The sequence below is a fragment of the Schistocerca nitens genome, chromosome 4 (assembly GCF_023898315.1).
Source record: "Schistocerca nitens isolate TAMUIC-IGC-003100 chromosome 4, iqSchNite1.1, whole genome shotgun sequence".
NCBI classification, from domain to species: domain Eukaryota; kingdom Metazoa; phylum Arthropoda; class Insecta; order Orthoptera; family Acrididae; genus Schistocerca; species Schistocerca nitens.
In genome coordinates, this window is record NC_064617.1 from 597,760,537 (window position 1) to 597,775,617 (window position 15,081).

General features: G+C 41.4%; 1 protein-coding gene across 1 annotated transcript in view; it reads left to right on the plus strand.

Moving 5' to 3' along the window:
- The window catches only part of LOC126252836 (venom carboxylesterase-6-like), a 135,882-nt gene that overhangs the window by 80,208 nt on the left and 40,593 nt on the right, over positions 1 to 15,081 (plus strand). The window contains exon 7 of the mRNA XM_049953781.1: positions 5,647 to 5,813. Within this exon, the coding sequence (XP_049809738.1) occupies positions 5,647 to 5,813 (167 nt within the window). The remainder of the gene's footprint in view (positions 1 to 5,646; positions 5,814 to 15,081) is intronic.

Sequence of the window (15,081 nt, forward strand, 5' to 3'; positions counted from 1 at the left end):
TGTAGTAGATCTCCTTTACAGATGAACCACTTCCTAAAATTCTCACAGTAAACCGAAGTCGACTATCCACTTTCCCTACTACCGTCTTTATGTGCTCGCCCCATTTCATATTGCTTTCAAATAATAAGTAGTCTCAGAAATGGGTAATAAACTGCTCATGTCAACCGACCACAAAAGAGTTACCTTGGCCAAATAAAGAGAGGAAGAGCTTCGACTAGTTCGGTTACTAGATCAAACAAAGTCAACAGCAAGCCAATGGCTGTTGTGGCTTCGATGTAGCTAGAAATACTTTAGCGTAAGAGAGATGTCTAAATATAGGCGACCAGAATGAGGACGTTATCTAGTGACGCCTGTGGGCTGAGGATGACACGGCGGCCGGTCAGTACCGTTGGTTCTACATGACGTGTTCGGGCGGAGTTACGTTTTAGAAAGAGACAGTTAAATGGCCTCGCTCTACATGCGTTGAGATGATATATGACACTGATACGTACATGCCAGCCAGGAAGTGTGATATGAGGATGAGATCAAAAGACAGTTCGTTTCTTAATTACAGTTTTATCGTCACCATAAAATCTCTTTTAATCCAACATAAGATGTCGTTACACCGGCAGTGCTAGTTTAATCACAACGTTCACACTTTTATCTTATATCCACATAGTGTAAATTCTCTGTTGCCTGTAATGGCTTACTGTCAGATAAAACTGTTTCCGACTGCCTGTTTGCCCTTCAGATGATAAGTAAACGTCGAGGTGTAGGAAGTAACTTAAACACTTGTTTTGTTGTGCAATAGACTTTGACAATATGAAAAAGGTTCTGGACATAAACTAGTCTAATGTATCAAGTATACTGCTATTTAGTATTAAGAGCGAATGTGCATTAGTTAAAAATGATGCTCAAAACCACTTGCTATAACGGTAACTACAAAAAATGCATGCCACTGTGTTGTCTGTACGAGTAATAAAATTAATTCCAACTCTTTTCGGTTTTAAAGAAACTTTACGGCAGCTATACAACACACAAAAACAGACCAAATGCGACAATGAAAACATAATATGAAACCCAGAGACAAAGCAACAACAACCAAATACTGAAATCATGACATATGTGTCACATGTCGTACGTGTCCTGGGATAAAACCAACGAGAAACACATGAACTGCCACCAAGATCCAAAGACACTAGACAAATCAACCTCAACAAAAGCGATCGAACTACTCGCACAGCGTGACATTTCATTCATCGTTGCTCTATATTGTTTTTCGGTAGGCATGAGATCGTCCACGATCTAGATATCTATCATCACAAGCCTTCATAACTGAACTGTAAAGACAAAAAGATGAGAGTTGTCTAAATCTGCTATGCTGTCCCATAATGGGGCTGCAGTTTTGCTATGGAACGACATTAGGACACTGTGCAGGTAGAATTTAAAGACTTATCTGACGATAAAAGAGCAAAATATTACAACGATCGACAAACGGGATTCATCGTTCTGCACACCTCGAAACACTTCGTGCTAAATTTGCAGTAATTTGATGAAATTGGTGATAGGAATAATAAATTTTCTGTGTCTGCACGCGTTGTTACACCGTCAGTTGCAACAGTTTTCGGTGAAACTGAAGGACGAGTATGCAGATTTTATACATTACTGCAAAGTACTTTGGTTGCATCGTGGGGCATGCCTGGAACACGTTTTCAATTTAAACCTGGTATTGTTAAAATTATGAAGGAAAACGAAGAGCAGGAACGATAATTATAACACCTGGAAAGCACTGCACACCTCTCATTTTAAGTGGACTTTGACTGTACACTGTCCAAAGTAAGACATTGGAAGGTGAGAAATAACTTACTTCTCATTTGATGTGGATGGATTTTAAAAAATAGCATTGTGAAGAGACAAATTCTGTAAAAACACCGGTCATTTTTCTAAACTAACTGGCGCTAAAGAAAATGCGAGTTTTGATGAATTCATTGTGTTGCTGAAAGAATTACAAGAAAACTTTTTGAACTCCTTTAGAGACTTTTTATCTTCACAGTTTTAGAGCTGTTTTATAGTCTGTTTATCTTTTCAGTTGAAAACACCGGTTTCCATGTTCTACGTAATTCCCATTTCAAAGCCATTTTTTTTCTGTGAAATCTGTCGGGGATTCCTGTGTTATTTTCCTTGGGAAGAGTTTCTACGTCTCCATTAATGAGGTTGCAAACGAAATAAATAATTACGATAAACATATATATGTGTGAAAAGCTTTTCCCGATTGTGAAAGTAAGTAATTCACAATTACGTGGCAAACCTGAGTGCGGAAATCTGAAATTTTCTGCATCCGTCCGTGTGCCGACATTTCTTACCAGATAAGAATTATGTTACGCACAGGGTATCCATAATTAAAGTTACAGTTTCAGAACGTTGCAGAAAGCACTGTTCAGAATGACGTCAAATCTGAACAGCTGGGGGATAGATCCTGGAACAAATAAAGATCTGTAGGAATTTTGACCAATAGATGACGATGTAAGCGTCAGAATGTTCACATCAACAGATGCGAGGCATACGGCTGTTCCTTAGTTTGCGTCCGAGAGTCCACCTGAATGACTCCATGAAAGCTCGGGCACTGCTGGTAAAGCTCTGTGAGCTAGTAATCTTGTAGTAATTTAGGACACTTAAGGGTTTGAAAAATTACATTGGTCCTATCTCTGTTAAGGATCTGGAGAAAATGATTACAGAATTCCAAAATACAAGCTCTTTTGAACCCTTGGTAGGTCCTTCCAGTTTCTCTCTGTCGTGTTTTGGTGCTCGCTGTATGTTTTACATAAGAGCAGTGTGTGTTACGTGTCGTTGTCCCATGTGGCTTTAATACTGTGGACGCCATTTTTAACTGTGCTCCTCGCGCGCCATTGTTTCTGTACTATGTCTTCGTCGAGTGTCATTTTAATTACAGGCGGATTTTATGCAGACGTGCCTCGCTGAACTATTCCTTTTTTGTGTATTTTAGCTCCAATTGCTTTCCTTTGTCATGTGTCAACTTCATCTTTTATACCCGTATTGTTTGTATTTAACATTTATCCTGTGATAGTTTTATAGCCGCTTGGCTGAAGAGCCGCGTATTATGCGCTTCCAGCCTACCTCTGCCCACACGGGGCAGGGATATAAAATAACAATAAAGAAAAAATGTTCTTTTCAAGTTCAGTGTGGCAGAGTGAGGAAAGCTGTCGATTTGACATGTATGGAGTTTGTGGTCACAGCATTGCTGCAAGGGTCGGACGGTGGTATGCAAACATGCAGTGCACGGGAAACGGCCAGAATGGTGAACATGCCTGCGAGCATAGCGCATGAAAATCTACGAAAAATCCTGCATTACATGTCATAAAAATCATCCCTGTTGAGGAGTTGCTTTCTGCTGACCTGTCAGGAAGACAAACATTCGCTCTAGAATTTCTTGCTCGAATGGAAGCAGACAATAATAGCCATGGCATATTCTGTGGACAGACGAAGCCAGTTTCCATCTCCAAGGACATGTCAATTTGCAGCATTGCAGACTATTGGCAATGGAAAATCCGCACGCCCGTCAACCAATACAACCTCATTCTGCAAAGGCGACTGCGCGGTGCAGGTTGTTGGCACCGTTTATCGTAGGTCGTCTGTTTCCGTGGAGATGATTCATGCGCGTCCTTACCTGAATCGGCAATGGTAAAGGCTATGAGGGTCTTTTGCACACCAATGTCGTTCCACCATGGTAGTGTGAGGAAAGTCATTTTTATGGAAGATAGCACTCTTCCGCACATTGCACAGCCAGTGAAGCGATCGCTACAGCGGCATTTCGAAAATGCTAGAATTGCCAGCCGTCATTTCCCTACCGCCTCGTCGTGCAGATCACTTGATCTTAAACCGTGTAACTTCTGCCTGTGGTCTTACCTGAAAGATGTTGTGTTCTGTGATCCAATCATGTACGTAGCTGCATTGAAGGCACACATTGCGCAGCGCTTTCTGAACGTGAACCCTAAGAACCCTAAGACACTCCGATCTGTTGTGGAAGATGCTGTTTCTCGATTTCAACTTGTGACACAAAATAATGGTCTGCATACTCAACATGTTTTGCTCCAGTCGCACGGCAATTAGAAACCGATGTCATTTAGATTTTTATGCTGTTTTTGGCCCAAGGACTGTCAAAAACCAATGTCATTTTTCTTTTATGCTCTTTTGGCCTCAGAACAATTAAAACCCTATCTTTCCCATCCGATGAGGTACGACCTTGCCGTAGTGGATGGACTTAACTACGTAATACTGCAACCGCTGTTGACTGGCGAAGTTGTGGTTCAAATGGTTCTGAGCACTATGGGACTTAACATCTGTGGTCATCAGTCCCCTAGAACTTAGAACTACTTAAACCTAACTAACCTAAGGACATCACACACATCCATGCCCGAGGCAGGATTCCAACCTGCGATCGTAGCAGTCGCGCGGTTCCGGACTGCGCACCTAGAACCGCTAGACCACCGCGGCCGGCGGCGAAGTTGTGCAGTCATGTGCATTGTACAGTTCGAATGGTGTAATGTGGAACGGAAACCATAGCCATCGTATTGTGATTCATTTGTCATTTGTAGCCGACCCCATTTACGTTAAGACTCTTACAGCGCCATCTATAGGTAGTTTTTTATGACGTTTCCCCTGCGTCTATAATACGTCTTCAAATTTGAGTCCATTCTCAGCAGTGATTCCCTCTCTACAGAATTTTGAAACAGGAAATTTAGTTATGGACACCCAGTATCCAGTGTGCCAAAGATAATTAAATAATTCAGAAAATTTATTTTGCTTGTGAGCTATGTTGTTGAGAAATGTGAAATACGGGACCAAATCACATGCATTGTAACAGCATTACCATCTAAATGCTGTATGGTGGCAGTTTCCGAATCTTCCCCCTCCTCAAGTTCAGAAATCGGGGCATGGCAGTGTGGAAGTGAGATGCCAGGTGAGAGAGCTGGGCACACAGTCAGCAGCACATCCCTGATGTAGCCCACTAAAGCATACATCAGCATACAGTCTTTTACTGAGTATTGCCGTTTCACAGCTCTTTGACTCGAGACCAGTCTTACTTGTAGCAGATTACATTTTATTGGAGAGTTATTACACCACTGTTGCAATGTTCAAGAGTAGTATTAGTTTGAAATTTAGTCGTTAAATTATGAGGAGGTATTTATAAGTGCATATCACACTTCACTTGATTCTAGTTATTTATTCTTTTCCTCCCACTTCTGTAAATAAAGTAGCATTAGTTTTCAGCGTTAAATACATATTATATTTCGTACCCACTAGAGAAATTAATGCACATGCACATATCTAGCGAGTATAGCTGGCCGCTGTGGTCGAGCGGTTCTAGGCGCTTCAGTCCGGAACCGCTCGACTGCTACGGTCGCAGGCTCGAATCCTGCCTCGGGCATGGATGTGTGTGATGTCATTAGGTTAGTTAGGTTTAACTTGTTCTAAGTTCTAGGGGACTGATGACCTCAAAGGTTAAGTCCCATAGTGCTCAGAGCCATTTTTTTCTAGCGAGTACGTTCTGTTCATTCATCAACGAATTTTTTTCAACATGGTTGAACAGCTTGTAAATCTTAGCGGTCACTATCCCCTTTCAACTAATAGTTCACATTTTTATTTCAGCTTTTGTTTCAAACGAGACATTATTTCAAGAACTAAAGAACAAGAGTGACAGACTGTTTCCCATAACATTACTGTATCACACGTCCTTAAATGCAGATCTGATCACTAAGAAGATACGGGATTTCTACTTCCCTTCTAAGGAGTTCACACTCAGCACCCTCAGTGATGTAAGTATGATAGCTTAGTAACAACTGAAAGTCTTATCACACTGGCAGGCGCTATGTTATTTCTGTTCTTATGTTTGTAACATCCTTGCAGTCGCAGTACTGTATAATTTTCCCTTTCTTTAAATTTGCAGACATTTTATATACCTACGACACACTGTAAAAGTAACATCGCACTCATTTACTAGCATGTAGCCGTTTTCTGTCACCAGCTAATCTGTATTCGTTTACAGTCATGTTTTTCCAGAGGACATTATGAAGAATAACTTGCAACCTAATGGCGTACTGCCGTTGTGCATCTAGACCAATGCGAATGTTTGAGCTAACATTCAGATTTGGACTGTCTGCAGAAACCTAGTAGCCATTCACTTACACAAGGTCTGGTAGAATAATTGAAGGAGCATGGATGTGTTCATCAAACATATTTCTGAATTCAATAAGGCATAGAGTATGTGACTCAATCGGACGATCTTCTTTTTGCTCCTTTACTGTCGTTCCGCCCCACCTTCCAATAAAACAGTAGGTGGTCTGCCCACTCCAGAAGCATTCTGGTCTTCAACAAAATGGTTAGTAAATAAATATAGGTTCAAGAAACTGGAAGAGGCCCAATATTTACACATTTTTTAGACTTGTTAGTAAGATGCTTCTGATTGATGGTGTTACAGATATCACTGTTTTTGACTTTTCTTGTTTTTTTAATAGCAAAATACATTGATCAGGAAAACGTTGTGCCCACTACTCACTCTGACGTTGGATGCTGCCTGGTGGCATTGGGGGCACGTGACGTGGTAACAAAAGTATGTAAGCAGAGCAGACAGAGACAGGAGATCACTGTAGCGACGATATGGGCTGTAAAAGGGGAATCCCATTGAGATAAGCGACTTTCACAAAGGGCAGTTTATTATTATGCAGAGCCTACGAGCGAATATCTCGAATATGGTGAAACGGGTCAAATGTTCACAGAACATGAGTAGTGGGCCAGGAGATTCCTGGTGCACGTAATTTATACAAATGGCAACTGAGTTCCTTCCTATGACGTCATACCCCCACTCCAGCCACTGTAAATGGCGGGAAATAAAGCAACTGGGCTACCTCCTTCAATCTAACCTACCACTCCCTCCATTCCACTGATATCACCTCCCCCAACCACCACACATCCCTGGAAATAGTGGGAAACTATCAGCTTCTGTCCAGCTGCCAGATAGAAAGGTTAGAGTAGTGTACATTATTTATTTTTATTGGAAAACGATAATCCTGTGCTGGAGAGGAAGGCAGGGTATTTTATTTATTTATTTATAGTTCAGTTGGGCTACTTTCAGTAACCTGAGGTGGAGATGTATGTATGTTCACCTCGACATGTAGGAACTGACTGAGCTGGTTCACACTGCATCCACCAGAGGGCGCTACTCACCTCCCACACCCCTCCCCCAACTCCTATGATGTCATGCACCCCTAATCCCCACCACATCCCCTGCAAATTGTGACAAGTGGTCAGTCTCTATCCAGGTTCTAGAGAGGAAAGCTAGATTAGTATACTTCATTTATTATTATTTTTGGTTGGAAACTGACTGCTGGACTGTCCTCCACACTCCAACAACCCCGCCCTCACTTTCCGCTGTCCACCAACAGCACTTTATGCCACCCCCATCCCCAATTTTTTCTGATTGTGTGCATATCTGTTCAGTTGAATTTCTAAGACTGACTGTCCTAGTTCACAATACAGTGATCACAATGAATTCAAACTGTCCTACAATCACCCCACACTAAACTACCCCCCCCCCCCCCCAACTTTCTACAGGCGGTCTTCAACTTTTGCTGATCATGTGTGTGACTTAGTGAGCAGTACCACTTGAAACTGTTCTACAGCTGCCCCGCTGAGAAAAAGGCTTAGCTGCTGGTGCAGGTATTACTACATGTCCAAATAACATAATTACAACACTATAGATTGGTGGGGAATGCTCTGTGTGTGGTCACCTGAGATTCACCTCCAAGATTTTCGACCTCAATTCATTCATCTGCAGTACCATTTGCAGAACTGTAATTGAAAAAAAAAAAAAAAATCATCAGTTTAAAAAAATCGTAAAATCCAACTAATCACAACCTGAAACCAAACACCATTGATCGTTTAAATGCTTATGCACACAGGCAAACAAACACAGTTCATAGTAAATGCTTCACTGCTCTCATAAGAAAAATCATGTAATCCAACAACCAAACACCACTCGAAACCAAACAGCCTTGATGTTTTAAATACATACACAAGTACGCACACACAGGTCATGCTAAATGCTTCACTGCTCTTGGACGAATAAACATCGAAATTAACGTGAAAACCACCACTCGTAAACAATGAACCGTAATGCAACATACATCGGAAATTATCGAAAAGCATTGTAGTAACGTCACACAGCTACCGAAAAAAAATCGCTCACCACCATAACGATGTGTTCTCTTAGGCATGTGGTAGCAAACTAAGAACATCAGAACCACCACTACCTCCTTCCTCTGAAACCTTTCCTTCATCCCACCCATCTCCTAGCCCTTGCAGAGTAGAAGCAGTTTTTCTTATCTGTTCCAGAATCTGTTGCCGGTAGCACACAAAGCGTTCCACCAAAGTCAGATGAAATGCTTTGTTCTGTGAATGCATTTATCAGCCTCTGGAACAACAACCAGATTACAGAGAACTCTCCAGAACGCGTTTTCTGACGACCGCTGCCACCACACACCCCTGACTGCTGTAGATGCAAGCAGGCAGTGTGGCGGCAGTCGGAGGCAGAATTTCCAGCGGAGCACGTCTATTGAGCGGTGAGCACTATCGATGCAGACAACATCTATTCATACAAAATAAGTCACCGCTCCAGTGGGGTAGAGAACAAAGTGAAGAAAGAAGGCTGCATGTTGTTTGTCTAAAAATGCAGCTGCAGCCACCCAAAAGAGACAATCGCACCACACCACCAGTAGTTGCCCCCACAGGCGCTCGCTATTCTGAGAGAAACATTTCAGTGTAAACAGTTGTATTTAACATCAATACACCACTTACAAACAAGAATCTATTAAAAAGCACAACCGCGCCGATGTTAAAATAGTCATTTTTCCACGAAAATAAGTGCGGTCCATTTTATTTTCGTTTTATGAGCAAAGTCGGTATAGTTAGAGAGCACTTCTCATACATAAGGCCACTACACTAATTTCAGATGATTGAACTGTCAATATAGAACGGCATCTATACAGTTACTTTTGCATTCAGCTACAGGATACAATTCACGTCTCTCTCTCTCTCTTTCTCTGTCTGTCTTTCTTTTTCTACGCCTCCTATCATTTTGTGACTTCTATTGATGTGAAAAAACCACATACCTGCTACCAATTACAGATGAGCAGGCTGCAGAGGTCGGAGTTCTATAGTTATACATCTGACAGATTTACTATCTTATCTCACATCTCATATACATGTCTACGATTCATAAAATTGAAATAGCTTCCTCTATTATGCTGTGAAAACTACTGACCACTGCTGAATGTCCTCGCATTTTGAAACTTCCAAGGGACGAAATAAAAAGTGACAACTTTAAACTCTGAAGAAACATCTATGTTAACCGATTTCTTTCAGTTTGATGGACTACATCACATTATTTGTGAGCGTCCCTGGTGTTCAAATCAGTGTCTGTGAATAAATTGTCATACATGTTGGTATTACAAACACTTCGGACAGGTGAATTAACATCAAAGAGCACAGCCTTTCACACTATCTGTTCGTATATCGCAATAACCGAATCATTTTACGTTCAAGAAGCTATAATTAAAGATAATGTTGTTTATACACTATGCCAGATCCCACTTTACCAGTGCAATGGTATATCGAGGTAGTGTTTACGAAATATAAAGAAACCTGGCTGGAAGAACCGGCCACTGCCGTAGCTGATGCAAGCAGACGTCCCAGTCACCCAGCAGCCAAAGTCCCTAATCCCTTACCAGGGGCATGTGGAAAGCCGGTGGACCACAAAATAAAGAAAGACACCAGGTCACTCCACAGAAAAAAGAAGAGTCACATGTGTCCTTTTTCCTAAAATATGCAACTGAGAGCGCTGTGTCCCCTACCGGCCGCAGATGTCTCCGCTTGCGTTCGCTGTTCTGCGATACGAAGTTCGTTGGAACAGTTGTATTTAATGTCCAGTTATCTCTTTTAAGCTACCATCAATTAAAAAAAACAAAATCACATCCCTTACAACCGGACTTAGTCTCACCCACGTCATTTTCTTTGCATATGTCTTAACCCTAACTTCAGTCACTTTACATTCCAACAGCACAACATTTCCGATTAGCTTTTATTGGTGTATAGCATCGAAACATTATGGAATTCTCATACTCACAGTACCTAAGTATCGTTTCACGCAGCCCAATAGCAATACCCTTCCGCAACATCGTTGTTGTCACATACCTGTCGAGGAATAAAGTGTTAAACCCCTAATGTCTTTTATTTATTTTACATACGTTTCTGCACGATAATCGGCATATGCCAGAGCAGGTAGAGCTGACACGCTATTATAGAAAGAGTAGCTTCGGAGGGTCTAGCTAACTTCTGCCAGAACATCATCTCACCCCCAGACATCTCACCCCCATGAGGTTTCTCGACTTCACTTCCACGAAATGATTTAACATACAGGCCTTCCATTCAGTCAGAATCGAGGACAGGCCGCTATTTAACAAACCTGCTACACTTACCGACTGGGTGGGGCCATCCTTTTTTGTGTTTTTGATAATTCCACAGTGTCTTTTAAATACAGTCAACATTGTGGCGTCTTATATTTGGACGGTCGAGTTGGAGCTCGTCATCTGAGTTTGCGCCAGTACATTCGAGCCTTATGCCACACATTTCGACGTATGTTTACATACATTACTACCATACCCAGATCACACGAATTTGTCGACTAAGGCACCTTTTGTACATACCAGAGTATGAATGTTGATAGATAACTGTGCAGCATGTCTATTTGTATTAATTCTCGGAAGTATACCAAACAGCCTTCAAACCTGTGCAGTTATTCCAGAATATCGATCACAGTACAGAATTTCTGTGGGGACAAGCAGTGTGACATCCCGTTTTCACAAGTCGTATCATGCATTCTGACATGTCAAATACTTTTCTACGAATTGTCATTAAGTATTTGTCCGAAAAATCTAAGCTCTCCATCATTTTTTTTCTTTTTTTTTTTTTTTACGACGAAGACAAAGATCCTAATTTCTCCCTTTCAGTTCATATATGACAGTCCTATCACGACCAATAACACGGGCGCAGAAAACTGCAATTATCACTCCTACAACCTTTTGTAAGACACCCATCATGCTGAAAGATTTTTTGCTAAATATATTGTTCAGAGCCTCCACAACTGAAAGAGGTTTCTAATCCTGCAGGCGGAGGGCACTTAACACACAGCTGCGGGCAGAACAAAAATGGGGCTAACCATAAGCTACCTTCCCCTATACACAATCACGATAGGGATATATCGTAAGAAGGCTGTAGCCAATATTTTCCTCCTCTGCTTCTTATGCAATGGCTGGAGCACCCATTACTTATCAGAAAATTCTCTCGGTGTTGCATCTTACATATTCGTCCTTAGTGTATTGATCATTCCTATTTTTGATGATTTGTCGGCTTATGCATGTATAGCTAAGCGAGTGTGTTCGTCGCTGTACGTATTAGGTTCCTCCTAATTTTCTGTAACCAGCACACCTAGAAAGGGTAGTTGTCCCTTTTTTACCTCCATCGTGAATTTTATTTTGGTGTGGAGACTATTGTGGTATCCTAGGAAGTGACAGAGCTGTTTCTCACTATGAAGGTATCATCGATGTTCACCCGTCGCTGAGACTGCTTATAAACCAACTAGAACGAATTCGGTAAGCTGTTGTGCTGTCTTTTAGGAAATTTATGTATTTTATAAGTCTTTTAAGTAGGATATGTACGTACCCTCAATCATATTTCCCGTGTCAGTCGTACTTCTCAGTGGTAGTAAAGGTTTTGATAGACGCGGCCATGCCTCACTAAGAAATAGAACGAGGAAAAACGGCAAAAATATTTTCGTAAGTTGACACGTTGAGTTACCACCCATGTCATACTGCATGAAAATGCACACGGAGAAACAGTGACATCTTACGAGGAAGGAAACACCACGATTAGTAGCCAAAGGAGATGTAACAACATTACTGCAGTAGCGTCACCACAGACCTGGTAGCCTCCCTTGCGCACACAGAAGTCGTGTTCTGATGTTAGGTAGTCTTGCTGACATCAAGAATAATATAGCAATTTCGTCCTGACACCACATCTCTTGAATACCTCCTCCTCAAACTGCCAAGGAAAATATGTGTAGTATCAGTCCACTCTCCTACAGAACGCGCTAGAGAATGACTCAAGTCTGTTGAATGCATTGATCCTTCTCCTCAACACTTGTGGAATAACATTACTTTTGAGCAACAACCCTAATTCAGAAATATCCATATTCGACTGGATGTGTAAGAACACTGTCCAGGACTGCGGGACATATGTTTCACGTGCATTTCTACAGCGCTTCCGTATAATGCTTATATTGTCTTCGTTGAAGTATGATTTACAATCTCCCATGTAGTTTACGGGTGGGGAATTAAAACTGAATGCCAACAGAGCATAATTTTTAAGCTTTTCTCGATCTTGAGTGTCTGCATACCATCACTTCACCTCAATTAATAGCATTTCATGCTACTTTTTTTCTAATTTTATGTATTCACAATAAATTTACGTAATTCTGCTAGGCTTCCGCGATTTTACATATTTCGTAGTATTTATCGCAATTGTACGTATTTCCCATCAGTTTCTCGTAATTATACCAGGTTTTTCTCGACTCTCACCGATTTTATGTCGTTTTTCATATTTTTCGATAGTTTTCCGTGTGTATAATGTCATATTGCTGACATACCCATGCGCTGTTTGATTTTATACAAGAATATTAGCCTGTGCTATACACCAGCTTACTAAAAAAGTCTAAGAATTCCCCTCCTCCCGATGATCTACATGCATGCATTCTGGATAGAACGATCATGAAAGGTACAGTAACACTCGCTTCATACCTAGAAGAGGCTCAGCGTGTAGTGCAGATGATGGATGTATTGGAAACTCAAAGGTAGAAACAGTTCCGTGTACTGCTCCAAAAAACACATCAGATAACTTGTCTGCAGACTCATATAGTGCTGCACTTTATAGAAAATTAAAGTCTGGAAATAGTTCTACATGTTCACTTGACTTCCACTTCCTCCTGTAGGGATCTACAACAGTAAGCTGACATGTGTACAAAGTTGATTTCTGTTGCTGCTCCGATAATTTTCCCGTAAGTATGTGCTATTATTGCTTACCAGATTACTTTCGCTACTTTTGTTTATAAGTTTCAACTCTGATACGTACCCAGAGCCCTGACGGGACCTCTACAAACTATAGATTTCGATTTTTTTTACACTAGTAATAGGTTATTCAGTAGTACACAGTGCGTCGACTGGACTTAGCAACCTGGGCTGTAAAATTTTCCCTTCTCTCTATGTAAAGAGTGTGTCTCCCTGACACCATCATTTATAGACGATCAGTTAGCAAGTGATGCGTTGAACAGCAATAGTTTGCCGTTGACAGCACTACACACATATACATAGAGATTTTCCATGCATATTACCAATCGTGAAGCCTCTATTTCAACCACTGTACGTTATTTTCGGTACTGCTACAGCCCTGCAAATAGTTAAATACTCCTCGCAGTAGAAAATAAAAAGTTGCGTGGGGGATGGTGGAGAGTGGAATGGTTGTTGTAGACCGGTTTCAACTCACTCTGGTGACTATATTGTCAACTAGGGCAGTCAGTTTTCGAACTTCAAATGAGCATATACACATGCAATCAGAAAAAAGTGGAGGTGGGGTGTTGCTTAAAGTTGTCATTGGGGGCGGTGGAAAGTGGGGGCGGGGGTGGGGGGTGGAGTGCGCAGGACAATCCAACAATCAGTTTACTGCCAGTAATAATAATAATAAATAAATTACACTAACCTAACCTTCCTCCCTGGCAGCTGGACAGAGATTGACCATTTCCCACCATTTGGAGGGATGGAGCGGTGATCTGAGGTATGTGCTGACATAGTGTTCGGTGGAGAGCCTGTGACCATCGTACGTTGGCTGGGGCGAGACAGCACACACAGGGTTGAGATAAGTTATATTATTGACTTGGTACATATGTACCGTGTATTTGTAAAAAAAAATTTATGAGGTCTTGCCACTGTAAGTGTTGATTTTAGCCTTTGACTATGCCTATTTAGGCAAGCTGTTTTATATTTGTTCTGAAGAAGGCGTGGTTACCCACGCTGAAACCTAGGTAAACACCAGGTAGTTTGTGCAATCGAGGTGGATTTTTCATAATTATTTCTTCTTCTATAACATCGGACAAATCTTTGCCCTCTTAGAGGCCTGCAGTGTACTCGTTTCACCCAGCCGCTCTCTCCTCTGCATTTAAGAGCGGAATTCCCGTTGCACTCTTAGTGCTACCACCCTTGCTTTAAATTTCACCGAAGATTGTTTTGACTTTCCTACATGCTGAGTCAGTCCTTCCGACAATCATTTTTTACGATTTCCTCACATGTTTCATGCAGCCATTTCGTTTTAGCTTCCCTGCACTTCCTATTTATTTCATTCCTCAGCGAATTGTATTTCTGTATTCCTGAATTTCCCTGAGCATTTTTGTACTTCTTATTTCGTTGATTAACTGAAGTATTTCTTCTGTTACCCATGGTTTCATCGCAGTTATCTTCTTTGTACTTGTGTTCTCTTCCCAGCTTCTGTGATTGTTCTTTTTAGAGATGTCCATTCCTCTTCAGCAGTACTGCCTGCTGATCTGTTTCTTACTGCTGCATTTACAGCCTTAGAGAAGTGTATCTCGTCATTCCTTAGTGCTTCTGTATCCCACTTCTTTGTGTATTGATTATTTCTGTCTAGTCTCCTTAACTTCATCAAAATCTTCATCACTGTTACATTGTGATCTGAATCTATATGTTCTCCTGGGTACGCCTTACAATCCAATATCTGATTTCGGAACCTCTGTCTGATCACGGCGTAATCTAGCTGAAATCTTCCCGTATCAGGCGGCCTATTCCAAGTATACCACATACTCACGTGATTCTTCAACAGAGTATTGGCTATTACTAGCTGAACTTTATTACAGAACTCAGACTTTCTCATTCCTTGTCCCAAGCCCCTACTCTCCTGTAACCCTTCTTG